The sequence below is a fragment of the Leptonychotes weddellii genome, chromosome 6 (assembly GCF_054177405.1).
Source record: "Leptonychotes weddellii isolate Sample4059 chromosome 6, ASM5417740v2, whole genome shotgun sequence".
NCBI lineage: Eukaryota > Metazoa > Chordata > Mammalia > Carnivora > Phocidae > Leptonychotes > Leptonychotes weddellii.
The window spans coordinates 30,580,647-30,592,469 of NC_138374.1; the positions used below are offsets into that span (position 1 = coordinate 30,580,647).

The following is an 11,823-nucleotide window of genomic DNA, read 5'->3' on the forward strand; positions in this document are numbered from 1 at the left end:
AGTGCCATTGTATTGCCTGTAAGGTGACTGTTACCGTATATTGTCTGTGTTCCTTTCTGGTCTATGTTGCTTTTAGGCTCTCTCTTTGCTTAGAGGACCCCTTTCAAGATTTCCTGTAGGGCTGGTTTTGTGTTTGCAAATTCCTTTAGTTTTTGTTTGTCCTGGAAGCTTTTTATCTCTCCTTCAATTTTCAATGGCAGCCTAGCTGGATAGAGTATTCTTGGCTGCATATTTTTCTCATTTAGTGCTCTGAATATATCCTGCCAGTCCTTTCTGGCCTGCCAGGTCTCTGTGGATAGGTCTGTTGCCAATCTAATGTTTCTACCCTTGTAGGTTACATATCTCTTCTCCCGAGCTGCTTTCAGGATTTTCTCTTTGTCTCTGAGACTCATAAGTTTTACTATTAGATGTCGGGGTGTTGACCTATTTTTATTGATTTTGAGAGGGGTTCTCTGTGTGCCAAGCTCCTTTCTCTGAAACTACATTCAGCATCTCAGCATCAGCGTGTCAAACTTTTGTGTCTGGGAACAACTGTGCTTTGTCTCAATTTATTTTGTGCACCATTAGCAAGATGTGTCCTAAGGTATCAGAAACGTCTAAGAAAGATTATTTCTTGGGTCTAAGAATGCTCAAAAATTTTTTCCATATAAATTAATGGTAACTGCTTCTTCACTTTACACCATTTTGGCTTAGGAAAGGTTTCATAGGACCGCTCTACTCTTGGATAGTGGGGGAAACCTGTATTTGCATCCAAAAGCATCTGCACTGATGTGAGTGGCAAATGAAGATGAGGAGTTGGTTATAATGGAGGAGTAAACGGAATGGAGGCTCTGGGGAAGGGGGTGTGGGTAGGGAATGTCACTTTCTTCATCCCTGTCCACACTAGAATCATTGCTGAAAAAGAAAAATAATCCTGGACAGTATTTCTCCATCTGTGATGTGCTTTCACATACATTTTCTGGCTTTAAGATGATAGAGGAATGGCAGCATTATGTAGGGGGGTAAGAACCCTATTATAGGGTTCAAGTACTGGCCCTGCCACTCTCATTGCTGTGTGACCTTGGACAAGTGACTTAAGCTCCCTAAACCATAGCTTCCCCATCTATATAATGAAGCGATTATAGAAACTCCCACATATATAGTGTTACCGTGAGGACAAAATGACAGGACGCATATGAAGTTTTTAACATATTGCTTGGGACACTAAATACGCTTAATACACAGGATTCCAAAATAAATTGGCCTTTGGTTTCGATGACATCCTAGGAAGAGAGCTGGGGCAGGCGCTGAGATTCCTAACGAAGTGTGCAGGAAACTCAGGCTGAGGGGGCTTTCTCTTCCCTCTGCCCTACCTGAACCTGAGCCCTATCAGGCACGTTGGGGCCCCCATGACTAGGTTAGCTCCACAACAGTCCTGGGCTGCCGTCTGCAAAGAAGTGCTAGGAATCCAGTAAGGTTTTATGTAGACTGCTTCCCTCCCAGGATGTGCCTCGGACAGGACAGGCAGCTGTGTCAAAGCCAAGTCAGAGCCAGATTTTCATCCAGGTCTGGTGGTTCCCATTTCAGGGCTCTTTCCAGAGTAACATACTTCCTTGACATTGCCAAGGAAGTAAAACAAAATAAAATTTAAATTTTGAGATGCTTCTTTTCTGATCTCCAGTAAACAGAATCATTTCCATAAAATTCACTCTTTCAAGAGAAGGGTATTTTTACTATTGCATATGTGCGAATGTGAGCGATTGTTAAATTTATATTGAAAATAATATACTCTGGAAGCTTTTCTTCATTCTCCAGTATCAGCTCCCCCTCTGCTTATTTCCACCTTATAAAAATCAAGTGAAACGCACACCTTCATAGTCTATGCAAGGTGGCATGGCTGCTGTCTGCAGTAGCTGTGAATCAAACCAGCAAAGCTGACCTTTCTCTTCTCCTTCATTAAAACCTCCATTTAGGGACACCTGGGTGGCTCAGTCGGTTAAGCATCTGCCTTCAGCTCGGGTCGTGATCCTGGGGTCCTGGGATCGAGTCCCGCGTCGGGCTCTTTGCTCAGCGGGGAGCCTGTTTCTCCTCTGCCTGCTGCTCCCCCTGCTTGTGCTCTCTCTCTCTCTCTCTGATAAATAAATAAATAAAATCTTCAAAATAAATAAAATAAACCTCTATTTTGTATTATCTCCTTTGGTATTTTAGCATTCAAAACAGTCTGCTCTCTGTAGCTTTGCGGCTACAAGCTAGTTAGGAGGATACGAAGGAACGCCTTTCACTGTGTCAGGATCTGGATCCACACTCCTGCCCTTCCTCTACACCCGCACCCTTTGTCATCAGAAAGTGACCCATATAACACAGGCCGTTTAAGAGAACTGTTTAAGTTCTACTTTAAGTTCTGCTTAATGATTCACTTTTGACATCGGTCCGGGAACAAACACCATTAAAACTTGAATCTTATTTGTTTTCTTAAACCTAGCTCAGTCATCACCTCCTTCAGAAAGCCTCTCCTCGCTCAGTGGTGGGGTGACTGACCTTACTGTGCCGTCACTGATCTGCGTCGATCACCTTGGCTCTGCTAACCGTGGGCCCTACCATACTCTTCTCTCTACCTCTGGTGTCTTGCATGGCACCTCACCCATTGCAGACGGGCTAAATGTTTCCTGAATCAAATTAGGAGGTCAGCACCTGGTACGTCCTCTGAAATGAGGATGATTTCTTCAGGAGACTTACCTGTAAATACCTGTTAAATCATTGTAGTGGAAGGTGTGCCAATCCTGGGGTTAAATCAATATACTAAGTCTGGTAGGCAAGAAGGTGAAGGTTATTGTCAGATGCTAACTCATTCTCTAGGGGGCATGCCAGTTCTTCCACTGGTTGCTTGGTTTGGAAGATGCAACGTTAATTAGATTCTCTCTGAGCGCTCCTGCCTACTTCTGGACTGCAGGATGCTCTCCAGAGCTGTCTTCTTTGATCCTTTCTTCATCTCTTCTGATTTTATGCAAATTCCTGGCCTTTCACCTTTGTTTGGATGCCACCACTGTGGTCCACTTGTATGTCTTGCTAGAATTTCCCACTTAACTGTCCAAAGCCAGTGTATCATTAGATTCAAGGCAGAGAGCACAGCACAGAGGATAAGGAGAAATAAAGACACCCAGGCCAACAAACCACTGGATTTGCCTTAGGAAGACAGATCATTGAGGATCTTGGCAAGGGTAATTTCTCTGGAATCATGGCACACGAGCCAAAGTGGTAGGGGCTCTCACGACCACTGCCTTTGAAAGCCTGGGTCTCTGTCGCTTTCTTGCCAACCCACTAAGTCACCCCCCCTCTCTGGGACTCTGTTTCATCAGAAAGTCAAGGTTTGACTAGATGAGCAGTTCTCAGCCTTGAGTGAAACACCAGATTGCCCTGCAGAGCTTGTTGATAATGCACATCCCATGCTCCCCACCCCCAGACATTCTGATTTAGGAGATTTAGGGGACGCCAAGAAATCAACATTTTCAACATGCTCCAAGGGTGGAGGTGATTTTCCGGACCAGAAACTGCTCAAGTAGATGATCTCATGGTTCCCTTCCAGCCCGCAGATTCCCTCCGTTGTCAGGTTTGGGAAGCAGAGGGTAGCAATGACATGCTGGCAGCCAGCCGGTTCTGTTTGGGAAGTGTAGCCACAAAAAGAAAGCCAGATGGCAGGTGGAAGGGACGGGTCAGGGAGGGCCGCATTCACTGTGTCCCTCAGACAGTGTCTGTGTGATTGAGCTGGACTCGGGGGGACCTCAGTCCCAAGAAAGCAGGCAGGACCGAGAGCCAGCCTTAGCTCACTGCTGGCCTCAGGCTGAGCTGGCCTCCGCAGCTGTTGCCCCATTTGGATGCTCTAACAAAGGTTACAGCTGGGAAGCGTGGCCCACGCAGTGTTGTTTTTAATTTTCCAACATTTAAAAAATGGAGGATTTCACATTTAAATATTCGAGATTTCTCTTGGAAAATCTGACAGATCGGCTGCACGTGACTCGTGGGCATAGGACCCCGGCTGGGGCCGAGCCGCTGCACCTCCTTTAGGTAAAGGCACCATTTTCCAGCCTCCACGGTGTCCAGCTGGCTGGCGGCCTCCCGCCACCCAGCTCCGGTCCGAGGGAGCCTTTGAGTTGGCTCCCCTGACTCTAAAATTTGCTCTGGGATAAGCAAGGGCAGTAGCAAGCTACGTATTGCGAGAGTATGACATTGCCTGCCCTCGCGGATTCTGGACTCGCCTCTGGACGGGACATTATTCCCCGCCGCGGAAGAACGCGGTGAGATACCAGTAGAGTGGACCCGACTGCTGAGCTCACGGTAAGGCTATGCTGAGGCTCTGGACCTCTCCCTTCTATGGTTTCTTCTCCGTGAAGGCACACGGGAGAAATCTCTTCACAGCCTCAGCCCCAGGATGGCTGTAGTGGTGTTTCCCTTGAAGGTGAGCTGTATGTGTGAACCATGTGAACGGCGTGCAGGACTGTTTCCCTGTGCTCAGCACCAGGCTCACCTCTCAGAAGCACTCCATGGCCTGCCTTGGGGGGCTACCCTTAGGAGTAGCTCCATTTTACTTCTTAGTCTTGTTTTACTCTATTTCCTACTTTTATCTTGTATAAGGTTTGCATCTTTCGAGAGTAAGACCTTTAGTCTTCATTAGAATAAGGCACTTTCTGTACCCTCCATATACCTTGATTATAGCACCTCCTAAAATGTGTTATACTTTTTTTTTTTTTTAAAGATTTTTTATTTATTTGACAGAGAAAGACACAGCGAGAGAGGGAACACAAACGGGGAGTGGGAGAGGGAGAAGCAGACTCCCCGCCGAGCAGGGAGCCCGATGCGGGACTCGATCCAGGGACTCCAGGATCATGACCTGAGCCGAAGGCAGTCGCTTAACCAACTGAGCCACCCAGGCGCCCTAAAATGTGTTATACTTATCTGTTAGATATTGGCCTTCTCTACTAGAGGATGAAGATGGGGCTGCATTTCATTATCACTGTGTCACTCATACCTAGCCCAGGGACTTGCACGTAGTTGGCATTTAACAAGTATTTGGAGAATGAGATTAGAGATGTTGGAGAACTAGCATAGCAGGGATGCATGGAAGGATCCAGGTGGAGGAGCGGCTTGATGAGGCAGAACTTCGCAGACCAGAGGGACGGAAGGGATCAATTGGTGTGTTCTGTTGTTGTCCTCTCTGACTTAAGGAACATTCCACTACTCCGGTTATAATATCACCTAAGTATATGAGTTTGGAGAATTCACAAGGGTTTTCTGGCAGGGTAGAGTGAAGACTGGCTTTGGAGCTGACTTAGGAGTTTGAAACCCAAGAATGTGTATGTTTCTTTTTTAAATGATTGTGGGGATTTCGCTTAACCTTTCTGAGCCTCATGTACTTTTTGCTTCCAATGGCTCTTTACCTTATCATTTTACACTGTAAGTGAGTCCTTACATGGGCACACCTCTCAGGATAGAAATCTGAGAATACCTATCTACGCAGATAGACACTAGACATATTAAAACTTATTAAATAATTTTATGTTTTTCTCCTTTATATTACTAACAGTAGCCCAGTGTTCAGCATTTTAGAAAACCTGAAGAAATAAAAAAATTGGGGGTTTACACACACATGTATAAAAATATATATTCAGATAAGCAAATATCTGCTCATTACACTGCCCAACTTTAAGAGTGCCAAAAATAAATAAATAAAATACCTGCTAATCAAATGAGAGGGCTAGATGGTTTTGCTAAAATTCATTTTAACATCTTTAACTGACCAACATGTGCTAATGAAACTCAAGTTAAAGTTATAGCCGGTTAGTATGAAAGAGAACATTGTGTGGCCACTGAGTATTCCTTAAGCAGAATCTGCTTCGTGCTTAGAACACAGCTCGGTTTCAACAGTAAGCAGCAAAAAAGATCAAGAAAACTTCCAACTTTTCTAAAAACCGCCCTATAAAAGAAAGGGAAAAATATAGAAAGTATTACCACCTTATAACAATGGCCATGAAAATCGGAATTGTAGGTTTACAAAGCTTGGATAACGAAAGCCAACACAGTAAGATCCTTGGTTAGTTAACTTTGATTTTTAAAAATCTACAAAACATAAAATATTTGCTTGCTGGTACAACAGATTTAACCCACGAGCAATCACCTGAACTATCTTTTCCTCATCAAGTATTTTAACAGTGCAAAATGTCAGCTGTCTCAGCTCACACATTCGATCACTGAAGCCTGAAGATGAACCATCTCAGGGAGGTATCGTTGCTGCCAAGGAAAATGCAAAGCAGCCCCCAAAATACAATGATTCACTCCTATGCCAGAGTCTCAAAGGGAGAGAGGCAGTTTCTTATAGAAGAGGTGAAATAAGTAATTCAAAATGTCCACAAGCTGACATAAGATACAGTACTGAACCTTTTGACACAAAAACAAAGAATAATTATATTGCTATTTGGAACAGTATTCAACGTGGACGAGGAGATCCCGGTGTTCGGTGGCTGGATACTGTATATTGCACTTGGGACACTCCACCAGGCTTTCATTTAGTACAGCAGTGGGACTTTTTGGTGATGCAACTTTTACTCTGTTTTCAGACTCTCCTTGGAAAGTGACTAGTGGCTCTGTGAAGGCAAGCTCACGAAGCTGCTTCTGAAAAATAAATGTATAGGAGGTGGTTATAAATTACCCAAGAAGTACTAGGATTGGGTGTCTACATGGATAGATTTTATTAAAATACTTAGAACCAAACGTAAAGGTAGACCTATGTACAAGGCTGACAAAATTTGTTAGTTTTGTAAAAAAGGGGCAAGTTCAGCAATAAAAAAAAATAACAGAATTAAGAGGAGCAAAAAATTTTAGCAGATCAAACAGGTTACACACAGAAATGATGAAAATATTGTATAATATCTTAATGACTTTCCTTTTTCATTTTTTTTTCCTGAGGAACTTAGAATATGTCAATAAAGCTTAAAAATAAATATTTTAGAGCATACTCTAAAGATGATAGACAGCAGGGACACAAAGAAAAGTACAGAAAAATTATGGATTCTTTTGTATACCCTCTAGTTTCCTATACTTTGAAAAAGAGTAACAGAAATGAAAATTTCAATTTCAAAATATTATAAATGGTCAAAATCAATGACGTACTAAAGAACAGAGTCAAAATATATTTTGTCTTTTATTCATAAAGAAGCTACAAATGACTTTTTTAACAACTGTTTTTTTTTCCTCTTTCAAAACAGGAATTCTATTTGTAACATTTCACTATCTGCAAATATTCTGCAGTACTAGGATCATGTATAAGATATGTGCTAATGCAACACACACACACACACACACACACACACACACACACACACACGGATCCCAAGAGGTTTGGCCCAAAGGCTTATTAGTAAGATGAAAGTAGTAAGTCAAAAATCCTCATAGAAAAAATCGTATTTAAAGGTTTATGTTTTAAAAGATTATGTGTTTACCTCAATATGCCTAAAACAGTGTCTTAACAGGAACAATCCATTATGACTAAAAATGGCATTTCTTTCTTTCTTTTTAAATAGAAAAACATAGCTTCAGTTCAGGATTTACAACTGCACTCCCTACCCCCCCCCCCCAGGGCAGGCCCTGTGTCGTGCCTCTAGAATCCCCATGCTGGGGCGGGGAGAGACGATCCCAGATACCTCTAAGGCTGGCATGATGCAGAGGCACATAATGTCCCTCTTTCCAGTGCTCTGAACTGATGCTCAAAAGGCAGCTGCTTCAGATGAAGCAGGGGTTCTGCCTGATTTGAGAAACAGCCATTCTTAAGCTGTATCCTCCTAGTTTAGGAACTGGTTTGATAAATCAATGGGAAAATGGCAGCAAGAGAAAGAAGAAAATAAGTTTTAGTTTAACCATTCCAGACTCACCAAGGATTCCAACTGTGTTATTTGATTTCTTGCTTTTCGGAGCTCCTTAAGAATTACATGCAGTTGGTGCCGCATATTTTGACGGTCAAGTTTTTCATTTTCAAAGTCTAATGTACATGCATGCATCTGGAACAAATGCCCAGGACAAGACAATCACGGGTTAATATATCCTGTCCCGTTCTCTTGACTAGATGCTTGAACGTTTTTATTAGCACAAGAGGCAAGCATTTGTGCCTTCACAGCCAGAATTCATCTGAGTACAATGAGATGTTGATAGATGAAGAAGCTACAGTTGAGGCTTTGGTTTGTCCGAGGAGCAAAGCCAATGCTTGAAGTATAGGTGAGTGAGGAGGCGCTTAGGAAGTTGCTGGTTGGAATTTCTCCTCCCCATCCCCCTCTTTGTGGGGAAGGGGAAGAAGGGAAAGAGATGGCTGTTCCCTGGTTTGGAATACACTGAAAACCTCTGGTTTCTATTCTGAGAATAAATGGTATCTCTCTGAGTTCTACTTGAAGTTATAAGGTAGCCCTCTGGGGGAGATCCTGCTAGGCTAGAGTAGGGACTACAGAAGCCATGCGGGGAAGAATAAAATTTGCTAAGGCCAACAACACCCTATCAAAACAATTGCCATCCCAGCTCAGAGAATCTGGCTTAGCTTAAAGATAGGAACATATGACTATCAGACAGAGAGTCACTTAATTTTTTGTTTTTGTTAACGTTTGTTAAAAAACGTCTTTCAGGGGCACCTGGCTAGCTCAGTTGGTTAAACGTCCAACTCTTGACTTTGGCTCAGGTCATGATCTCAGGTTTGTGAGATTCAGCCCCACATGGCGCATGGGCATGGAGCCTGCTTAAGATTCTCTCTCTCCCTCTCCCTTTGCCCCTACCCCTGATCCCCTGGCTCAACTGGTTCCACTCTAAAAAAAAAAAAAAAAAAAATTTCATGATTTTCAAATGGTTCTTCACAGAATAGTGTAAACATGAGGAAACATTCCATTTCCTAACAAGTTCAGTTGAATATAGCAGCAACCCCAATAAGTACCTGTTGTTCCAGCAGAGCTACCCTTGTTTGTTCCTCTTGATGCTTTAGCAGAGACGTGTAAAGAAACTGGACCTGTCAGACGTAAACAGAGCCAACACTGTCATATCCGATCTTCTATTGCGTGAGCTGGGACGCAGGAGAGGCTCACAAATCTCACATCCCTATCCGGGACCACACCTGCTCGTTGGGCTGAGTCACTGCAGCAGCTTGTTTAATGGCTATCTATTCGAGCCGCTGGGCAGTCCCACCCTGCCTGAGAGTTCCCTGGGGCACAGACTGCACTTCGATGAACAGCACCCAACTCTGCAATGCACATACCCAGTTCCCTGGGAGTTCTGACATCCACTAATATTTCTGAGTAGGTTAACAAAGCTGGTAGTGCCTTGCCATCCTTGCCCACAGAGGTGGAATAAAACTCCCGACCATTTCTGCTTCATCTTTTGTAAATATCACTGTTCGCGCTTATAGGCAGAAGCCAGGGTGGTAAAGACTAAGAAGGGAAATGTTATAGACTGTTTTTTAAACCCTCTCTCAACTTTTGGATGATGTTTAAAAATTACTTCCTATTTTAATAGCAGCAATGACTGGGCGCCTGGGTGGCTCAGTTGGTTAAGCGGCTGCCTTCGGCTCAGGTCATGATCCCAGGGTCCTGGGATCGAGCCCCGCGTCGGGCCCCCTGCTCTGCGGGGAGCCTGCTTCTCCCTCTCCCACTCCCCCTGCTTGTGTTCCCTCTCTCGCTGTGTCTCTCTCTGTCAAATAAATAAATAAAGTCTTTAAAAAAAAAAAAAAATAGTAGCAATGACTGACACCTACCCAGCCCTTGACTTTACAAAGCACTTTCACATTCTCCCAGTTGACCTTCACAAAAGCCCCAGGAAGCAAAAAGAGATTGTGGTTACTAATTTGACACATCAGTGACCTCCAAGTCAGAGAAGGTAGCTGATTTTCCTAAGGCCACACATCCTGAACTACACACCAGGTATGGACCCCAAATAATGTTTTTCCAATATTCCATGCTGCCCAGAAAGATTTAAATTAACAGTTTCTGCTGAGGTAGTATGCAATTCTAATCATCCTAACTTAGTAACTCCACCGTCACTGACACAGACAGCCTGCAGAAGGTGGTGAGTATAATGAGAACACGGAAGGTACTGTGTGAATTCACATGAGCACACTATCATCATGATCAAGGTGCCAGCCTGGGAGCCAGCACTGATTCCCCTCTTTGTGTCATACCTTCTGGCTTCTCACACACACCTGCCTCCTTCTCACGGAAAGCCTGCGTGTACATGAGCTTCTCCACGGGAGGGAATTCCCAGTCGCTCACCTCACTGGTTCCTTCTTGCCAAAAGGCCTTTGTCCAAGTACCATCCCTGGCCCCCAATTTCTCCATGTCGTGTTGCCCTGCTTTATTTTCTTGAATTTACTTGGTTATTTAGGTACTTGCTTATGGTCTGTTTCCATTCTAAAGAAGAATCCCATGGCAGGGCAGGAACTGGTTTTGTTCCTTGCTGGTTCCCTAGTAGTTAAAATAGCCCCTGACACTGCTAAGGACCATGACAATTTCGAATTCGGAATCATGGAAAGTCTTACTGGTTAGGCTCACCTGAGATAAGAGCTCTTCAGATCTCTTCTTCTCTTCTTCAAGTTTTTCCCTAGCAATATCATTCTCTTCCTTGAGCCTTTGTATTTTCTCTGTTTTATGCCTATCGTCTTCCAGATGTTGTACATCTGCCTTTCTTTGGGAACACAACAGTTGATTTAAATCTTGAACTTCTTTTTGGGTTTCTTCATATTTTCTTCGAAATTCACTAAGTTCAAAACTCAACTGAGTTATGGTCTGTCGTTCAACCTCAAGATCTTTTTTTGCATTCGCCAAAAGATGGTTGTAATATTTTTGCTTTTCTTCTTGAAGATAACCTATGACAAACACATCAGGGCACAACACACTTTATATAATAATATTCCTGAGAAGCTAAAACTAAACACATTTCTATAAATAAGATCTTACAAAATGAAGAGTCAAGAGATAGAGTTGATATTTGATGGAACAAGAAAAAGGAGTTCAGGTACATTATTTGAAGTTAAACTAATAAATAGAAGAACTGGAAATAGTAATATAGCTATTCAATGGGAAGGGAAGGGAAGGTAACTAATGTCTAAAGAAGATAAATCAAAAATGGAGACATAAGCTCATTATTTATATATATAATTACCAAAATTAAAAAAAAAATGTTAAAAGCAGCTGCCCTGATGGGAGGGGGAAAGAGAGATTGGGAAAGGAGGGGCAGGCCCTTTTATACTACTATTAAATTACTTTAACAAGAGCTTATATTACTTTGATAAAACACATACACACACAGAGAGAACACTATTGCCAAAGAAAGAAATTAGACTTAGCCCAACACTAAAATCTTTAATGCGTAATATTCTTATAAAGGCATTACAGTAATGTTGTCCCCAATTCTTTTTATATTTTCTTTTTTAGCATTAGCTTCATTTTAAATATTCAAACGTGAAGCTCCAAGATTATGAGCCTTGCCTGCCTTTCTCAAAATTAAAAGCTTCAGTCCTGTTAGGGCTGTCAGTCTTTTAAAAAGTGCTTTGCATGGGGGTTTCTCTTCTTTTCTTAGCTCATCACCTAGAACTGCTGAACCTATTTCCCCATCTGAAAGGAAACAGGGTAAAAAGATAATCAGTCACAAGGCCAACTCTAAGAGCAATGAAGTTAGAGAAGATCTTTGAAGGTGGGGAAGGACATGCACGAAGGAGAAAATTTAATGTGCCTTCAGAACTGCCAGAGATCTGTTACCCTGTGCCTCTATCCGTTTTCAGAAAACAATGAGAAGGCAGACTTGCTAACATGGTCTTTCTTACTTCAGTTA

General features: G+C 42.8%; 1 protein-coding gene across 1 annotated transcript in view; it reads right to left on the reverse strand.

The window, feature by feature from the left end:
* Positions 1-5,507: 5,507 nt before the first annotated feature.
* The window catches only part of CEP55 (centrosomal protein 55), a 19,403-nt gene continuing 13,087 nt past the window's right edge, over positions 5,508-11,823 (reverse strand). The window contains exons 6-9 of the mRNA XM_081823079.1: positions 10,545-10,887; positions 8,939-9,010; positions 7,899-8,024; positions 5,508-6,642 (exon numbers count right to left, since the gene is read on the reverse strand). Coding sequence (XP_081679205.1) covers positions 6,442-6,642; positions 7,899-8,024; positions 8,939-9,010; positions 10,545-10,887 — 742 coding nt within the window. The 3' untranslated portion in view covers positions 5,508-6,441. The remainder of the gene's footprint in view (positions 6,643-7,898; positions 8,025-8,938; positions 9,011-10,544; positions 10,888-11,823) is intronic.